Source organism: Diorhabda carinulata, chromosome 11, assembly GCF_026250575.1.
Source record: "Diorhabda carinulata isolate Delta chromosome 11, icDioCari1.1, whole genome shotgun sequence".
Taxonomy (NCBI): Eukaryota; Metazoa; Arthropoda; class Insecta; order Coleoptera; family Chrysomelidae; genus Diorhabda; species Diorhabda carinulata.
Genome location: NC_079470.1, coordinates 1,779,029 through 1,799,324, shown reverse-complemented (window position 1 = coordinate 1,799,324; position 20,296 = coordinate 1,779,029). Strand labels below are relative to the sequence as shown.

General features: G+C 35.0%; 1 protein-coding gene across 2 annotated transcripts in view; it reads left to right on the top strand.

Moving 5' to 3' along the window:
* Positions 1-8,935: 8,935 nt before the first annotated feature.
* The window catches only part of LOC130899702 (ras GTPase-activating protein 1), a 32,429-nt gene continuing 21,068 nt past the window's right edge, over positions 8,936-20,296 (top strand). For both annotated transcript variants that reach the window (XM_057809842.1, XM_057809843.1), the window contains exons 1-4: positions 8,936-9,576; positions 12,940-13,195; positions 13,259-13,470; positions 19,858-20,160. In XM_057809842.1, coding sequence (XP_057665825.1) covers positions 9,094-9,576; positions 12,940-13,195; positions 13,259-13,470; positions 19,858-20,160 — 1,254 coding nt within the window. In that variant the 5' untranslated portion in view covers positions 8,936-9,093. The remainder of the gene's footprint in view (positions 9,577-12,939; positions 13,196-13,258; positions 13,471-19,857; positions 20,161-20,296) is intronic.

Below are 20,296 nucleotides of genomic sequence, written 5' to 3'. Positions count from 1 at the left end.
AGCTAAAGCTAAATTTATTGTCAAGCAAAGTAAATTCCTTCTTTATTATCTAACGCTTATCACCGACACCCAAAAAATCTCTGACACACTCGAACAACACGTTGAAGAAAATTTCAGCATCCATAATCCGGCATTCGATTTTCATAACTCACATATTCAGCCCTCCTCCACACTCCAGCTAAATCCTCTCAATATTCCGTCTGTCAATGCTCCTACTTTATATCCGAACTCGGTAGAGAACGGACACGTCTGCTACAGTAGTGTTGGTTGACAGTGATCTCGTGAGGGCCAAAAATATGCCTTAAAATCCAGAAATATGCAACCTTGCCGTTATCGTCAAGGTTAGTGCGTCTAATTAAGTATTGACAAGGTGACCGATAAGAGTAACTCGGGCTCCAGTGGAAGTGACAACAGTGGGCCCCAGTAGGGCTTAAAAATCGAAAATACGCAACCTTGACGGCCTGCGTCGGTTAAATGTTAACAAAGTGCGATAAGTGCGGACACGTGTAAAAGTGCAGAGCAGTCTCCCGGGGTGATAGTGGGGAGAGCATTGAACTCTTTGTAAATAGTAAATTTAAAAACAGTAATTTTTTTTTTTTTTCTAGTTATAGGGTTTAACATAAAACATTTATTAGACTAAGCAACACACAGTGCTATAGTGACTGTGAAATTCATAAACAAATACTGCACTTGCTAACGCATTCACAAACATGGTGCTAACGGAAAACGAAAGTGACACGGACACGAGTGGGAAAAAAGACATATCCGGCGCGCAGAGTGAACCTGTTTTTAAATATAGAAAATTAGTACAATCGCCAAAAAGAACACCAGGTTATAAGAGAAAACAAGAAACAGACTCAGAAGAAGAAGGGGGACAGACAAACACAAGACCACAACAAGGTAGAAGCATGGCGGAGATGATGGAAAGGGCAAGAAGACTGACCGTAGCAGTTGAACAATCTATAACTAGAAGCTCTCCAGAAGCCAAGGGAAAAATTAGCTTCACCAAAAAAGATCAACTCACTGTACGGGAAGCAATGGCAGAAATGCAACAACTGGTGCATACACTTATAGCGGTAGCATTTGATCAAGAAATAACGATCAACAAACTAAAATCCAACAAAGACAAGAGTAAGGACAACAATAATGACAAACTAGATGACATCTTAAACAAGATAAATAACCTAGAAAGTAGACTGGATCAAATGTCATCACTACCGAACAAGACGCATACCCCAACACTCCCATACCCTCAAACCATCCATCAGAATAACACCATAAACCCACTGACACCACCCACAACAAGGACATACGCCTCAATAGCTGCACAAGCACCACAATTACCAATGCCTACCTGGAATTCCCCCCCGAAAATACCGAGAGTTTTCGAGACCCTGGTCAAAAACGACACAGAGGACCCTCAGGTAGCTCTCGATATTGTCAAAAAATTAATTAAACCATCAGAGATAGAGACCATAAGAAGAACCAAAACCGGAATAATACTTGTGAATAAAGATAGAGATACACAAACAAAAATAAAAGAAAAATTAGAAAATAACACAAACCTTAAAACAAAATCAATGACGACACAACAAGACCCGATAGTATTGATCACAGGCGCACAAAAAGGAATAAAAGACGGAGACCTACTGCAGGATATACTAAATGAAAACGAGGATCTACAGCAGCAGTTCGGGAATAGGATCAAAACAGAATGCAAGAGACTCGGAAGTAGACCATGTCGCAACCCTTACAAGAAAAACATATTGCTTCAGTGCCCAGCGGACATCTTCAGGGCAATCATGTCAAAAGGATACATCTACATCGACCTGACGAAACTTTACACGCAGGAACACGTCTCAGTAACCCTATGTTTCAAATGCAGTAGATACGGACACTCGGCCAAATACTGTACTGACCAAACATACATTTCCGGTGCGGAGACGCGCATGACCCAAAAACATGCACAACGATAGACGTAAATTGCCACAACTGTAGACTGCTTAGATTACCACAAACTAGACATGAAGCAAGAGACAGAAACTGCCCAATTTACATAAAAAAACTGAACGAGATCAGACGCAATATTAACTACTAAAACAAACCCACACACAAAACAAAAGACAAACTAGAAACACACAAACACAAAAAAAAAAGACAAACTAGAAACACACCAACATAGATGACAATAAAATTTATACTGCATAACAGTGGGAAAGGTAGAAGAGCGACAGACCAGCTGTTCCAAACATGCAATGATCAAGACATCGACATAATCCTAATACAGGAACCATTTCACGACATAAAGCCACCTCCCAACTACATAATGACGAGACACAATAAACATAGTAAAACATGCACAATCACAAAGGCTAAGTACAAACCGATGACGATCACCTCTATGACCGACGAGAATACCACAACCATCCAAATACAAGTACAAGACATAACAATATACATCATCAATATATACGACGAACCAGGGGGCAACAGGAATAAAAGACTAAATAGACACACAAGGAAAATAGAGGAAATAACAAACCCATTCATACTAGCAGGAGACTTCAATGCCAAAAACACTGGATGGGGAGGAGACACAAATGACGCCAGAGGAGAGGACTTACTGGACTGGATAACATCGAAAACCTACTTTATTAATAACACACACGACAGCCCACCGACATTTATCAGCAACAGAGGGAAAAGCTGGGTGGACTTAACTATAACAAAGGAAGTAACCTTAACGGACTGGACTGTACACAACGAGGAGACACTCAGCGACCACGCATATATAACATACAACATAAGACAAAACATGAAAGATGAGCGACAAAAAACAAGAAAGACAAAATATGACTTTAACAACACGGATAACGATCGAATTAAAAGAATTATACATAACCTTGACTGGACCCCGCTGCACGACGCAGAAAGTACAGCGCAAAAATACCAAAACAACTATATCAGTATCATGGAAAATGGGTTAAAAAAGATAAAAAAGAAAAAAAGAAAAACTCAAATATGGTGGACCCAAGAGCTGACCAGACTAAGACAGAAAACGAATAAGAAACGAAAACAGTATCAACAAGAACAAGACCCAATAGAAAGAACAATTAAACTAAACACATACAGAGAACAAAGAAGAATATACAAAAAAGAGATAAAAGAAAATAAAATAAACTCATTACGCCAATTCCTCACTGACAATGATCCGGATAACCCATGGAAAATAGCATATAAAATACTAAGAGCAGGAACCACAACCGACCACTCCCTCAAAACGCTAGAAAAACAGGACGGAACATGGACAACCACAAGAGAGGAGACAATAATGACATTACACGAAATATACTTCCCTCCAGATGACATACAAAACGACACCCCCCTACAAACAGAAAAAAGACAAAACATGACCAGGGACTTCACCACACCCGAAGATCCGATCTTCACAGAACAAGAAGTAAAGTGGACGGTAGCAATAATGAAAAACAAAAAAGCGACATCAAATGACAATATACCCAAAGAGATAATAAACATAACAAACGAATACAACGTAAGAGAATTAACATCACTATATAACGTATGCTTACAAGAAGGACACTTCCCTAACATTTGGAAGACCGCAGACATGGTGGGGTTACCAAAAAAGAACGGCTCTAAAAGACCAATCTGCCTGCTACCAACACTAGGGAAAATTCTCGATAAAATGACAGCAAAAAGACTAACTTACTACCTAGAACAGACAAATAATATTGACGATAGGCAATGCGGTTTCAGAGATGGACGGACAACCACAGAAGCCATTGACAAAATAATAACAAAAATACGACACAACAAAGACCACAAAATACACACACTAGTTATAACACTAGACATGAGCAATGCGTTCAATACAGCCTGGACACCACAAATAGTAGACTTACTAAGACAAAAAAATATACCACGAAATATCGCTAAACTATGCACCGACTTTCTTAGGCACAGACACATACGAACCGAAAACATAGAGACCGACACACAGAGAGGGTGCCCACAAGGCTCCAGCCTCGGACCAGCTCTATGGAATCTAATTATGGAGGACTGGTTCAGACACCTAGACGAGACAGGAGGACTCGACGTAGAGGACATGATTCAAGCCTTTGCGGACGACCAAATAATCCTATTGACGGGAACCTCATTAAACGTTTTAGAGCAGAAATGGAATAATATTTGGGCCTCTTGCGCAAAATGGGCTGAAAACCAGAAACTGACCTATAATAAAGACAAAACGGAAACTATGTTCATACCCTACAAAAAAACGAGACAACCGAGACTAAAAATTGACGGACATACAGTACAAATCAAGGACAACATAGAATACTTAGGAGTGACAATTGACACAGGACTACTATTCCTAGATCACATCAAAAAAATTAGGCAAAAAACCTCCGACATAGCGAGCAAACTGATAGCAGTCACGGGAAGAAAATGGGGACGAAAACCAATAATACTTCGGTACATATACGAACATGCAATAAAACCCATGGTACTTTACGCCTCAGAAATATGGGGACATAGATACAAAGACTCCAGAATAATTAAACAATTAAGAGCAACAGAAAGACCTTACATACTAGCTATAACAAAAGCATACAGGACAACACCCACCTCGGCCTTGCATGTGCTTGCGGGGGTAACCCCACTACAGGCGGACGCTGGGGCGAGATGGGAAACATACACAAGACGAAAGCCGCTACTAAACACACTGCATACCTACACAATAGACAAACCACACCCGACTAGAAGACCACTACACCTACGTTTAACAGATGAGACACAAGAAGAAAAAACTACACAACTGCACATATACACTGACGCTAGCAAAAATGATGAGAGTTCAACCATAGGAATATACATAAAAAATACTATACAACAACATCATAAAATAAAGATAATCACTACATGCGACATCAACACACTCGAGCTGTACGCAATATACATGGGAACAATAAAACTACTTGAATTAGCGCAAAACACACTGACGACAGAAGTAACAATACATACAGACTCAAAGAACGCATTGTACACACTACAACACATAAACACTAATACAAAAATCACAGCAAAACTGACAAAAAATATACAAGACCTTGAACAAACGGGAAGAAGGATTACGATACAATACACAAACAGACAACATCACGGAATGAAAATAGCAGATAGGTTAGCGAAAGATGCGCACGAACAACCGGAACAGACTACAGAACTTTTCACCAAAAACATGTACAAACAAGAACGACATACCCGTGCAATGAGACATTGGCAACAGCTATGGAACAACGAATCAACAGGACGCAAAACCTACGAATGGATAAAACATACAAAACATAAACACGCAGACCTAAACTGGAAAGCAATACAAATACTTACCGGACACGGACATATCCAAACCTATTACGAGCGCTTCAAATTACGGGAAACAGACGGGAACTGCAAACATTGTCAAACGCCGGAGACCATACAACACGTAAGAAATGACTGCACAGAACACAACAGACTGCAAGCCAGAACCCTACTTACAAGAAGACTCAGGACATTTAATATTCAATACCCGCCCACAGACATAGAAATACATAACAAGATGATCGCAGAATGGCTAAATGAATGGGCGCAACAGACCATTTATGACGATGACTAAATAATGGGCTCTGCAAGTAATATGGCACTGAAGAAAAAAAAGAAAAAGAAAAGAAAAGGAAAAAAAAAAAGTCTTATTGTATAAGAATAATAATTGTACGCCTTCATTTGAGACAATAAAGAAAAGAAGTTAGGGTCTTCTTCCCCGCTCATTTTTAGGAGTAGAGGAGTTGGGAAGGGTTCTCTTGACAGTGGTCTCGGTCGATTTTGGGCGGAAACTAGCCTTATGCCGCAAGGTAGGTGGGCCGTGGCATTGTGCAATATCACCATGGTGATATGCACAGTGACACAAACCTCGATAGCGTGTCAATGCTCCTATTAATTTAAATGAACTAAAATTAGCGCTATCGTCCTGGAAAAATTCTGCTGCCGGTCCTGATGATGTCTTGTATATATTTCTCAAAAAACTATCCGACTCGTCCCTCTCCAAGCTCCTTGACATCTATAACATTATTTGGAATACTCACCAGTTCCCTGATGCATGGCGCAACTCTATAATCATTCCAATTAAAAAAGCAGGTAAAGTCTTTCCGTCCAATCTCACTCACTTGCATTACTTACAAACTCGGATTTTCGACGTAGTCGATCGACATAAGACAACCTTGTTCTCTTGCAAACAAATATCTCCTCTGCATTAAATGACCATCAGGACGTCATTGTAACTATTCTCGACATTGAAGGCGCTTTTGACTCTATATCCAGACGTGCAATACTGAATAAACTTACTCGATACTACATGGTAACATATTATCATTCATCCATAATTTCCTAACTGATAGAATTTTCAGGGTTTCCGCAAACGGTAAGCTCTCCCATCCTCATCCACAAAATACTGGCATCCCTCAAGTATTAAGCTCTACTTTATTAATCCTCACAATAAATGAGCTATGTGACAACTTCCCATCTCCCGTAAAATATGTCCAATACTCTGATGACCTAATCATTTATTGCCATGGTAAATACGTCCCCTCTACATGCCAACTGCTCCAAAACGTAATAAATCTACTACAAGAGAGATCCCCCTACCTAGGATTATTATTTTCCCGAAACAAATTCATGCTGATAAAAATCTCTCGAAGAACATCTATTCACTCACCTCAAATTTTCTTTGATAACTCCCCTCTACCTATTGTGAATCAGTGAAAAATCCTTATTATGACTTTTGATTCTCGACTCAACTGGCATTTGCCTAAAGAGGCTGAACATAATTAAAACCCTTAGCCACCTTCAATGGAGCTCCAACGAAACTATACTGCTAAGAGTTTACAGAGCTGTCATACGCTCAAAGTTTGACTATGGTTGTTTTATCTATATGTCCGTTTCCAAGTCTAAAACTGACTTATTGAAATCTTTACACAACACCGCTCTTCGCCTTTGCCTTGGTGCCTTTCGCTCAAGCCCCGCCGCTAGTGTCAATGTTAAAGCTTATGAGCCACCCTGTCCTTAAGACGACAATCTCTTCTCCTGTCATATGCTGCTAAAGTATCTTCCAATCCTTCTAATCCTGTTCATTCGTTACTTACCACCACTTCCGTAGCTATCAACTCAACATTCAACAACTGTAAATTCAATCCCTCAATTACTCGCACCTCTACTCTAAAATACCAACCTCTCGTTGACCTTTCCACTTTCTTTGCCTTCTTCTCCCCCTTGGATAAAAAATATTCCCATAGTAGATACCTCACTAATCATCTACAATAAACACGAATCCCCTAGCGTTCTTGAGGAAAAAGCATTCTTGGAAATTTTGTATAAAATTCCAACTCCAAAGCTGAATCCGGTGTGGGTTGCGCAGTCACTACAAATCACGAGCTCATAAGTTCTTTCCGTTTACCCGCGACGTGTAGTGTTTACACTGGTGAACTATACAGTATCCTTCAAGCTTTCAAATATATTTCTCCTCCCCATAAACATATCGCCATATGTACTGACTCTCTTTCATCAATACAGTCAATCACAACCATATTTACCGACCATCCAATAGTCCAAAACATTCATGACATCTACCAAACTCTCATTACTCTTGATATAACAGTCTCTCTCATCTGGCTTCCATCGTACACTGGAATTCCTTGAAAACGAATGTGCCGATCGCTATGCCAAAGAAGCCACAAAGAATCATCCTGAAATCCCAGTTCAACTGGCCAATGATCTGAAGATTAACTCAAACACTTCATTAAAAAATCTTGGCGCGATACATGGAGCAAGAGTACTACAGCACTTATCACATCCACCCATCTACTTCTCACATTTCCCTAAACTTTTTGAATAGGAGAGAAGCTGTGACAATAAGAAGACTTCGCATCAGTTACACGAAACTTACTCACGGCTATTTGATGTCGTCAGAAAGTCGTCCTGGCTGCCGAATTTGTCAAGTTCCTTTGACTGTTAAGCACATCCTCACCGACTGCAGAAAATATTCTACCGCACATCAACAGTTTGATATGAAAACCAACCTCAAGGACACACTTAACTGCTCGACGGAAATAAGGAAAATCGTGGAGTTTCTTAAAGCCAACAAGCTGTATAAGAAAATATAATTTAATACATGCATTGTAATAGATTTTGTGACAGTCCTCTATTTAACTTATAATTGTTTTTGTGTGCCAATGACCAGCGCTGTCGAGGCACATTAAACCGAAATTCAAAAAAATGTCCTTGATTAGCTTTCTTGTTGTGTTATAAGTTGAAAATATCCGTTCTCGTTATGAATTTATAGAAGTTATGGTAATATTTGGAGAAATATTATGTTATTGGGGGAAATAGGGACATTTTCATGAGATATGGTTTAATTTAATAATGAGCTTGATTTAGGAAAAATTTTCCTCTGCGGGACTGAAATTGGGGTGATTTTTAGGATGGTTTCCTTTCATGTGACACTCGTGCGTGTGTATTGTAATTGTAAATTGTAAACAAAGTTCGATGACCAAAAGAGCTTTTAGGGTGTATTGACTAAATGTTGCGTATAGAGGCGGATACAGCGAAGTCGAAGCTGTATTATTTTCCGTCATAGTTTATTTGGCTAGTAAAAAAATTCACCAGGTTTCAGGAAAACCTGACCGACGCGACGAGGTCCTATCGAGTGAGTTATGCAACTTACTATGATTTCTGAGTCCAATAGCATTTGTATGAAAGTCTATCTTTCCGATCATGCATTACTTTAACTAATGACGCATTCGAATGAAAATAATCAGAATGGTAATTTAACAACCTAAAAAAATGAAGAATGTCTCTTCTTATACGTCAATGTCAAAAAATTCTTGTCAATTGTATTGTCAACTCATAAAACGTCAATACACCGAATCTGAATATAAAACAATGTCTGAAAAACCATTTTAAGTCAATTAGTTTATTTAAATCACCAAAAAGGTGATTGTTAATACAAAGCTTGTAATGTGCCAGTGATATAACTTGAAAATGGCTGATCTTATACGTGCCGGTAGTGGTCACAATCACGGTATACATAAAGATAAATTAGGATCTCCAAGCACAGGAAGTGAAGATGGAAATGAACAAGAAACCCAGGGGGCCATCAAACCTGAACAAGAAGAACCGGATTTAGGAGATAGCGCACACTATGCTCCCCCTGAAACACAGTGGTACCATGGACGTTTGGATAGGTACCAAGCTGAGGAACGACTTTGGGAATGTAATAAATTGGGGGCTTATTTAGTAAGGGAAAGTGATAGAAAACCTGGCAGCTATGTTTTATCCTATTTGGGACGAACCGGCATGAATCATTTTAGAATCACTGCCGTTTGTGGAGATTTTTATATAGGAGGTAGACAATTTGTTTCTTTGAATGATTTAGTTGGGTATTATAAAGAATGTAGTGATTTACTCAAAAGGGAAAGATTGGTTCATCCTGTTCCACCCCCAGAGCCAGTTAATGACAAAAAGGTAATGTAAATTTTCTGCTCAATATTCTGTTGACTTTATACAAATATTAACAAAGTGCAATGAACTATGATTATCAGATGATGATTCATTTATTTCTCAATCAATACATTTTCAGAAAAAATTCCTTTAATCATATTTCATCTAAATATTTCTGATACAATCATTTAAAAATTATATTTTAACAGGTATTTAGTTAAAACATTTATCTCTTTGAAAGAGTAAGATTAAAGGGAAATATTATTCTTTGAAAAAAAAACATTTAATGTAGACAAAACTGTTTTCTTGTTATTAAGGTAATGATATAGAAACACACTAAATTTTCATATATATTTATTCATACTGACCATTCCAAAACTTCATATTGAATAGATTTGAAAACAATAATAAGGTTTCATGGAATGTATATAAATTTACTTCCTCATCTCTAAATGTATTAGGGACAAAAGTATACTATTGTAAACAATGTCAGCTTTTAATAAAATCAAAATCAGCTCATTACAAAGTCCTTTCTGTATACATTATAAACAGTGACAATGTAATAAGATATATAATAATTGGAATCTTCAATACCTTAATTTTTAATATTAACTCAAACTATGCATATTGATCTATATAATTCATCACCTTCAAATAAATTTCTGCTTCAAATATGAATGGTTGTTTAAATAAGTACCCAATAAACATTTTTTGTTATATAACAGTTGCCGAAAACATATTATATTACCTCATTAAATAACTTAAATGTATATATGATAGTAACCATAATATTTCTGTTACTCGTCTAAACCCCTTAAAGAGCTTAAATGGGGAGTATATAAAGGTTACGGAAAACTTAGGTTAGTAATGCTGTATAAACTTAGGTGTTTTAACCAAAATTAACGAAAACATTTTGGCAACTGTTACCCTTATAAACATTGCCTAAAATGGTTTTGATAATATTTCTGTTACTCTTCTCCCTGTCAAATATATGTTTTCTCTCACTTGGACACACATTTCCGTTGTTAACTTTATTACATCGCTCTTTTTCTTATTGCGTTATGTTCGATTATTATCAGCAAAATATGGGTTGTATAGTGTTTAGAGTTACTAGTAGTGTTAAAATAAAACTTAAAGCCTCCAAGGATCTCGTATATAATTAAAAGTAACAAGTTACTGAAAGTGTTGTTATATATTAAAGTTAGGCAACCCGCGCATCGCGTTTTCAATAACTGATGTGCGAGCAGCTGAGTTTTAAAGAACATTTCAAGTTTGACAATGGTTCAACACATGTTTGATATAAAACATAACCTTAAATTAACTAAAAATAAAACGTTTGGTATTAAAAGTATTAAGTATAAGTTTTAAATATTTTAAAAGACATTCAAATGTCTTTTAAATTTGTGCAAACTAAAAAGCCGGGGCATAAGTTGCCATCTTTAACAATTGTGCCTGCAGCTTGGGAAAAGGATGGCACTCTTTTCTGGCCCCCTGTCCTTATTCCCAAATTAATAAGTGACGGCAATTCGAGGCCCCAATCAGATTGGGTGCCTCAGCCCTGTATCAGAAAAAGGAATTTCAGTAATGTTGAATAAAATGGGCCAAAATTCGTCCCTTGAACTTTTGTAAATTGTCAAACCATCCATACTTAAGTTGATCGAAATATCTGAAAAAGTCTGCAGACTCTGATAACACTGCTTGGTTAAACAATATTCAAGACCTTGATGCCAGTAAGTAAGCATCGCCCACTGGTTGTAGTAGAATATTTGTAGGAGTCTCCAGTAATGTCTTCGGATCCACTGGTAAAATGTTTGGTAAACGATTATTAATTATTCTTATCACTTCCTTCAAAGCCTGATGTGTTATGTTAAATTCGCAACCCCATTTTTTTAAATCATATTTTAACTGTTCATTTTTTGTGCATTCTAAATCCTCCTCGGAGAGAGGAGACAAATCATCATCCTCAGCAAGTTCTGTCAACCACTTATTAAGTCTGCATTCGGCGATAGTGCAGTCATTCAAGGGTCATGCAGTCATTTTGTTCTGTAATTTGAGAAATATCTGGTGGCGGAAAAAATTCATTATTTATCTGTCTAACAGTAGCAGTTACCAGTACACAATCAACGATTCATTTAAAATTTTTTGTCACTTTCCGCCGAAACGCAGAGCTGTGCTTTATTTTTTTCCAATTTTGTAACATAGCAATATTTTACAATAATAAATTAATGTTTATTACACTTCTGCTGCTCACTGCTCACAAACAACGGGTGTTAGTACTGTTAGTATTAACTTTGTATCTTAATATATTTCTATTCGACAATCGACACCGCAACCATTTTGTCAATCGTCATCTGTAATAAGTTTATATATATAAAGGCAATTTATTTTACTTAAGGTAACCGATGTATATAAAAGAAATGGTTGTCCCTAACTTGGTTACCAAAAGTTTTTTAATAGGATATACAAACACTAATAATCCCCATTTTTTTTAATTGTGTTTAGAAACACTATTATATAACTCAGAGCCTATATAGTTATATAGTTATTTCTTAATGGTGAGTAAATTTGAACAACATGTACTCTTTTTTTTATTAATACATATGTAGTAAGATAATTATTGGAATCTTGAATATCTTAATTATTAATATCATCAACTCGAACTATGCGTATTGATCTATATAATTCATCACCTTCAAATAAATTTCTGCTTCAAATATGAATGGTTGTTTAAATAAGTAAGAAGCACTAATTCAACAATATCAAACCTATATAATATGTGGTCAAAAATATAAACTCTACCATACATTAATTGACATTTGCTCATCACATTATCTTATGAAAACATAAATACTCAGATGTCTCTAGCATTTGTAAAGCAAATATTTTATTCTGGCTTCAAAACTATTTATATTTCACAGTCTCCTTAAGTTCCATTTTAAAGTGTTGCCTATCTATCAACGTTTTAAATCTGACCAAATGTATATTAGTCAATTTCTTTCTAGTATATATGGTAGCACAACTTATTTTTAAATACAATGCCATTGCAGAGATAAAGTTTCCTGTTATGAGAGATTTCGTGGTGACACAGTTGGTTGTTTTAATTGCCTACCAACATAGTATTTAATATATTAAAACTGCCAACATCTACATTTGGTAACTTCGTTTCTGTAAGCGGAAAGTTCAAAAGAATTGAATTTGCGATGAATTGAGAATGTTCACAACATCAGCGGCACATGGCCCAAACTTCTGATCCCATCAGGGTTCCAAATAAACATTACATAAAAATATTTGAGCTGTGCGTATCTATGGAGACTTTAATCTATGACTATATAACTAATAATAATTTTGTTAGTAGAGTTATGTATAACAGTTTTTTATGTGTTTCAGAGAGTTGTTGCTATATTACCATACACAAAGATGCCAGATACTGATGAACTAACTTTCAAAAAAGGTGACATATTTTTTGTACACAATGATATGGGCAATGGTTGGTTATGGGTAACAGCTCATAGAACTGGTGAACAAGGAATGATATTTAGGGAACTAGTAGAAGATTTAGATGATAGTATAGATCCCAATACAGTATTTCCATGGTTTCATCCGAGCTGCACAAAAAATGAGGCAGTAGACCTATTAGTAAAAGGTAAAAATCATGTTATGTAACTTATTATATCATAATAATCTAATAATTTTGTTATTAAAATAGCTGGTCCTGGTAGCTTCTTAGTACGACCTAGTGATAACTCTCCAGGGGATTATTCACTGTTTTTCCACATCAATAACCAAATTCAACGATTCAGAATTGAAAAAAAAGGTGTTAGATATTTAATGGGTGGTAGAATTTTTGAATGTTTAGACGCTGTTATTAATAGATATAGAAAGGAGCAGATCGTAGAAGGGTACACGTTGCAACATCCAGTAAGTTTAAAATGTTCATTAATTATATTATTTAAAAATGTTGTAAATGGTTAAATTGATGATAGCTAGCATTTTCTTTAACAGTAATCATTATCAACGAATTGACTCATCAAATTGGAATCGAACAAAATTTTAAGTGTAGCTGTTGTTAATCTCAGTATTTTGACAATCTACTATTTGAAATCCTTGTAAATATTGTGAAATAATTGATTGATTAACCGTTAATATGTCTAAGTAAAGCCAAAACTGTGTTTTGTGTCAATTTACTTTGATAGTACAAACATAACAATTATATTTAGGTGTATTCACTCGCCAGATTGGGTCGGTTGAATTCACCGATGGGCCCAGAACCCATCCTTGGTGTGGCTAAAAGCGTGCCGTCGCTTGTCTCAATGGCCTACTCGCAAGCCGAGCTCATCAAAGACACCTGGCATGACACAAGCGAAGGCATCTTCATGTCTCACACCACGATTATTGCCCGTACTACTAACTGGACACTGTCATCTAAGACGTCATCTCCACACCATGGGCTTCACGGACAATCCAGAGTGCCGTTGAGGCATGGAGGACAAAACCGCAAACACTTGGACAACCCTGGTAGCGTCACTAATCACATCAAAGTGTTCAAGCCAAAACGCCTGATAGGCTTCTCAAAGGACATTGGCCTTTGGTAATGTTAAGTGGGGCAAGATGGGCCTATCTGAAGGCATATATTATAGATGAATTAAAACAAGAAAATCAAATGCTTAAACAAATAATAGCCAAACAAGAAGAAAGATTGGAAAATGTAGGAGAAATGAGGCCCAATAATATAATAATTGAAGGAAATAGGGAAAATAAAAGAAAATCATAATGAGGAAAATAGAGATAGAAGTCGACCAGGAAGCTGATTGTAGAGTAGAATACAACAGAATAGGAGCATTTAAAACAAACAAAAAGAGACCAATTGTAGTTAAAATCAAAAAATGGAACAAAAAATTAGAAATGAAACAATATAAATATGAATATAAACAATATAAAAACATATAAAATATAAAACAATATAAATATAAATTTCTTTAAATAAATTAACAAAAATAAGCAAGTTGTCAGTGTCAATATCATATTTTGATAAATACTTAAAGAAAAGTCGAAACGTCAAAATTTATCTTTCTTTTAAAAATTAACAAAAAAAACTATATATATATATATATATATATACATTAGCGGCGTGAAGTGGAATCCCCCCATGTTAAAATTGCGGTTAAGGTGGCATCAGCGGTAAAGTAGAATCCAATATACAGATGCCAATTTGCAAATCGAAAAAAGATAGTGCATTCGACTTGGAATTTCATCAGCTATCACATAAGGTAAAAATGGGCCGGAGTGCAATTTACACCATATTTGAATGGATTTTAAATTAAAGTTCACAGAGTTTCTGTTGTATGGCTCTGGTATCGCTTATTTGTATATGTAGGATTAAATGAACGGTCAGATTGGCATCCGTGTATATATTGACCATTTAGCGGACACTCTGGCTTCTGTATATCTATATTATTTGCACTTAGGCATCCGCACAACGTTGCCAATTCAACGGTTCATCTTAAAATGAAATATTATCGTTGTAATCATATCAGTTACTAGTTATAAATCAAATTTTCCGTCGCACCAATGTTGCTCTTGATAATATTCTGTTTTTTCATCAACTGAGGCAACGTATCAAAACGTTATAAATAATATGTCGATAATTTTCGTCTGTAAAAAAATCTAAAAATCATCTAATTCCAATAAAAATCTCTCAAGTGTTTATAGAAGATATGAGAATATCAGAAAATAATGGTTTTGGATGTTCATATAAACGCTTATTGACGAATAATTGTTAATATCTTTTTTCCTCGAGTAATAAAGTGAACAAAAATGTTGATTATCCATTTTTGAACAAGTCAATGTGAAAAATTGAGAAAATTCTATTTTGCAAACCGAAGCTAACGTAACCTGACCAGGTGGCCGTGAGCGTGTATAATGATCGTTAGTGTTACATTATCTATGACATAAAATGTAATAATTAGATACTCAATGAATCAACAAAACAATGATTAGGTTCAGTTAGGTAAAAGTGAATTCTCAATATCATAACATCAAACTCTCCATGATTCAATATGAATCGCTTTGAATAATGAGTGAATCATTAATACAATAAAGACCAGTATATGGCAATCCTTATATCTATCAAAACAGTTTGAAGGATGTCTGATAACAACAATAATATGAATTTGTGATGTTTTTTGAAAAGATAACCTCGACATCAGGTAATTTAAGTATGCTAAGGAATGTCAACAAACACTGAGACAAGAGAAACATAACTGCCCAAAATTGCATTCAAAGATTGTTCAGACATTAATTTAGTACTTTCCGCAAGACAATCACCAGCGATTTCATCACTTGAAACATCAATTTTCATATTATTTGAAATATTCATCTCAAGAGTTCCTAATATATTGTTTGCATCCTGTGGTTCATATTTTGTTTCAACTGGTGCTGCTTGTAGCAGCGAGGACTCAAACGTTGACATATCTGATACGGTGGACGAAGGAACATATTCGGATTCTGAAGTAAGAGATGGATCCGATATTGAAACTAAAACCAAATGTTATTTCAACAAGATTGGTAATGATAGAAATAATAATAATATTGTTGATGTACTGAGCCAATTTCTCAAAATTTTTTAGAAATACAGTCAATTCTCCAGTCCGAAACTGTTGATTGAATATTGATGCTAATTTTCAGACTGCTCCACGACCACCAGTGATTCTATCTTACTCAGAATGATTTGAATTTGTTTTATTAAAGTACTCATCAAGTGTGTGTAGGCAACTATTTTTTATTATTTCCAACAGCAAGGTATGTTTTTGAAAAGTGAAATTCTACATGCATCATTCGTGCTAAGTTAGTGTCGAAGTATATTTTTTACAAATGCTAAAAATTCAGCGAAAATATGTTTTCAGTCACAAGAGACGGAAACGTCAACTATCGTCTCCAGTACTTATCCCTCTTATAATATATAGTATTGACGACTTCAAATTATCAATGGAAAAGAAGGAGTCGTTTTTATATTGAAAATGCATTTCTGAACTTTTATTTATTAAAAAGGAGATTACAAGTGTGGAAATACCGTGAGATTTAAAAACAATGTATTATTAGTTTGACATTACTCGTTAATCATTTAGATTTGTCTGTAAGTCATTTTGCACTTTCCTGGCTAATACCACGCCGAACATTGAATTTCATCCACAACGAAGAGGGTGATGCCGATCGACCGACAATCGAGACAGACATCTCAATGTTTCGTAATTGCAAGGAGAGAGGTATAGCCACCGACTAGTTTCGACCTTGTTATGATCTCATCAGGATGGCATAATACTCTCTCGTCTGGTACCCCTAAACCAGACTGAAAATTACGATGTTACCCTTTGCTTGGATAAAATGCCCACCAATATGAGAGTCCCAAAGAATCAGTTACAGCTTATTGCAATTACAAAGACACGATAAAATTATTCTGAGGAGAGAACTTCTTGCAAAAAATAGCAGCTGTGTTACTCGGTAACGAGTGGACAATTCATGAAAGTAGATATGCGAACAGTCACAAATTTACATTATTTGTTCTACAACAAATTTTCATTTCGTGGATTCGTAATAGGACCCTATTTTATTGAAAAATCGGCAAATGGATAGAGTTTCAAGTCGTTTACCGCTACTTCTTAAGGCTTATCAATTTCAAAGAAGGAGTTATCCTTTTTCGAAAGTGAAACTCCATTTTTCTTCTTTAAATGGCGTCGAATAGCTTGATGCATTTATATCAGCATATTATAAAAATCAGCTAGACACAGCAAGTATCATTAAGGGCCCTAATCAAATGGTTCATAGGTGGAAGTTTCATAAACAACATTTAAATAGTACAAAAACTATACAGTTCAGAGTTTTTAGGTTTCGGTATAAGTTATGGGCCAATTCAATATAAAAGAAGAGCCACATTGTTCAAGTTTGGCAGAATGAAATACAGGATGACTCAAAAATGTGAAACTGTTGTAGAGAGTTTGTTGTTCTTCTGTACATGTATATACTTTTCAAAACGAGGTTCGAGTTTTATCAAATCTTTAAGTTGGAGTGGGCCTAAAAACCTTTATTTAAGACAGAATATTTGGGTTGTGCGTTTCAAAGTACAGAAGATGGTGACCTGCATACGACTTTCACGAGGAACTAGTGGAATACCGTTTATGGAATATGAAAAAATATTTCTGTTACGATGGCAAATTGCAACAAATTGAAATCTAAGATACAAAATGTCTCATGTGAAAAATTCAACTTTGTTCTAATAAGACGTTATTGAACAATTGTAATCAATTTCAAAACATGCTGAATTTGTATTCAAATACATTCAAAAAAATTGAAAATGAACAGCTGTTCAAAAGTTGAGGATATTGATAGAGTTAAGAATATTTATTTAATCAGATTTTAAAAGCTGAAACAAAATTTTATGGTACAAGAGAATATATTTGTTAACTGTTGAATACCAAAAATCATAAAATCGTTTCTCATCTCTTTGAATAATGAAAATTAGATAAAGTGCTGAAATAAAAGAATAAAACAAAGGAATTCTTCAAGGGATTTAATGAAAAGGAATGTTTCAACAACAGCTAATATTCAGGTCGAGGATCATGCTCGCCAATGGTATTTTATCCATTTTATCCCAAGCATGCTCTATGGCATTCCCATCTCTTTTGAAATCACTCAATCTGGATGTGGTCTCGCATATCATTATTAAAGAACTACCCATCTTTGTATTAGCATCACGGATTCTTCTTTCATCTTTAAGATCAATAAACCAATGAAAATTCTTCTTCCTACGATTTTTTAAGCATAACGAAGATTTGCAGTTGGATAACTATCATCAATATTGTTTGTTTGGGTCCTTTTTCGTCTGTCTGTGTTTAGCCCGCTTGTAATAGCCCGAGGAGACTCTTTAATAGTTATTTTTTTCTTAGTATTATCAAAATCAGCCAAAAAATTTGTTCAGCTATTCAATATTTTTATAAAATAAAAAAATAAAAATAAGCAATTCTGGATGCAGGTTGCTTATCATAGATCACAAAAATGGAATAGAGAAATTTCCAAAAAACAGCACCAAAATAAAACTAACGTTTATTCTGAGATATCGACAACAGAAGGGTTTCTGTGATCTACCATATTGGTGACTCTGAAATAATGTCCAGTTTTTTAGTTTTTTAATCAGCTCTTAAATGTTCGGAGAGTTTTGAATGTTGCTTCGAATAGTCAGTAAAAAATTAGATTTGAATTGGCACCTTTTGCTTATAAGCTTCAATACGGATCTCTGAATATGATTACAATTTTAAACTAAAATGGTTAATTTTTTGGTTCGTCCCAAACATACTTGCGACATGTAGCGATACGTTCGAATAAATAATAATCAAATTATGCTCAAACAACTCATAGAAATGGATATATGTAAATTAAGACCAAGAAAGCAAAATGCATTTAAATCACCATACACTTTTGCGTAACCAATACGTTGATTCTAAATATATTTTTTAAGATGCCACTTCCTCCGTTACAAGTATAACATTCATATACGGCCATCAAATCTGCAGAATGAAAGTTATTTAATAAACTCAAATATATCTATTTCAACGTTGCCAAATTATCAAGCTGCTAACCTGTCCATTGAATATATTTTGCAAATATACATTGGTGTATATTGAAGGATTCCTGGCTATACCGTAAAAGTACCGACGCCAATTTGACCGCTGGATCTATATATATATATATATATATATATATATATATATATATATATATATATATATATATATATATATATATATATATATATATATATATATATATATATATATATATATGTATTTAAAATTTTTGCAAGAATTAATACTATTCGAAAGCTCAGAAAATATATTAAAATTACTTTTCGTTTTCGCTTTTAGTTTGACCTGCAGAGGTGAGCAAAGGTCAAAAACCACTTTTTTTCCACTGCGACCCCTCGAAATATTCATTTGTTTTCAACCATCCGCCGCCAAAAAAGCCATGTATGCTAATTTTACCAACCAAATCGGACCCATAGCAATTGCTCGAGAGACGAAAATAATAATTGTAGCTTAAACAGATATATATATATATATATATATATATATATATATATATATATATATATATATATTTATATATATATATATATAGATCCAGCGGTATTAAAAATACCAAAGACAATTTTATTTTACTTTAAAATGTATATAGTGCGCTAATATCTTTGAAATCAACCACTGTACTAATTTTAATTGATATACATATTTTAAAATAATTACTCTTGTGATTCAGCTTGTAGTTGATGGTTCGAAACAACTTGATTGGGTGCCTGAAAATCAAAAAGCCAAATCTGAAGCCGAAAAAATATATGCCACTCTCAGAGAATGTCGAGATCAAGCTGGTTTGAAAAAGATGAGAGGTATCAAACATCAAGGATACTTACACAGGAAATCTGACAAGGCTGCTAAGAAATGGAAACTATTGTATTTTGTACTTTTAGTGGATGGAACTGATACTCATTTATATTTGTACGATAATCCCAAAAGGACTAAACCCAAAGGACTAATAGATCTCTCATGTGCTTATTTATACCAAGTAAGTTAATAGAATGTGAATGTGAAAAAAATTCAGTCGCCATTCTATTTGTTATATGAGTTACTAATAAATACTGTTGAAATTTTTTCATAATATACATTCCAGGGGCGGCTACAAGGGGGGATAGTAGGGGTAC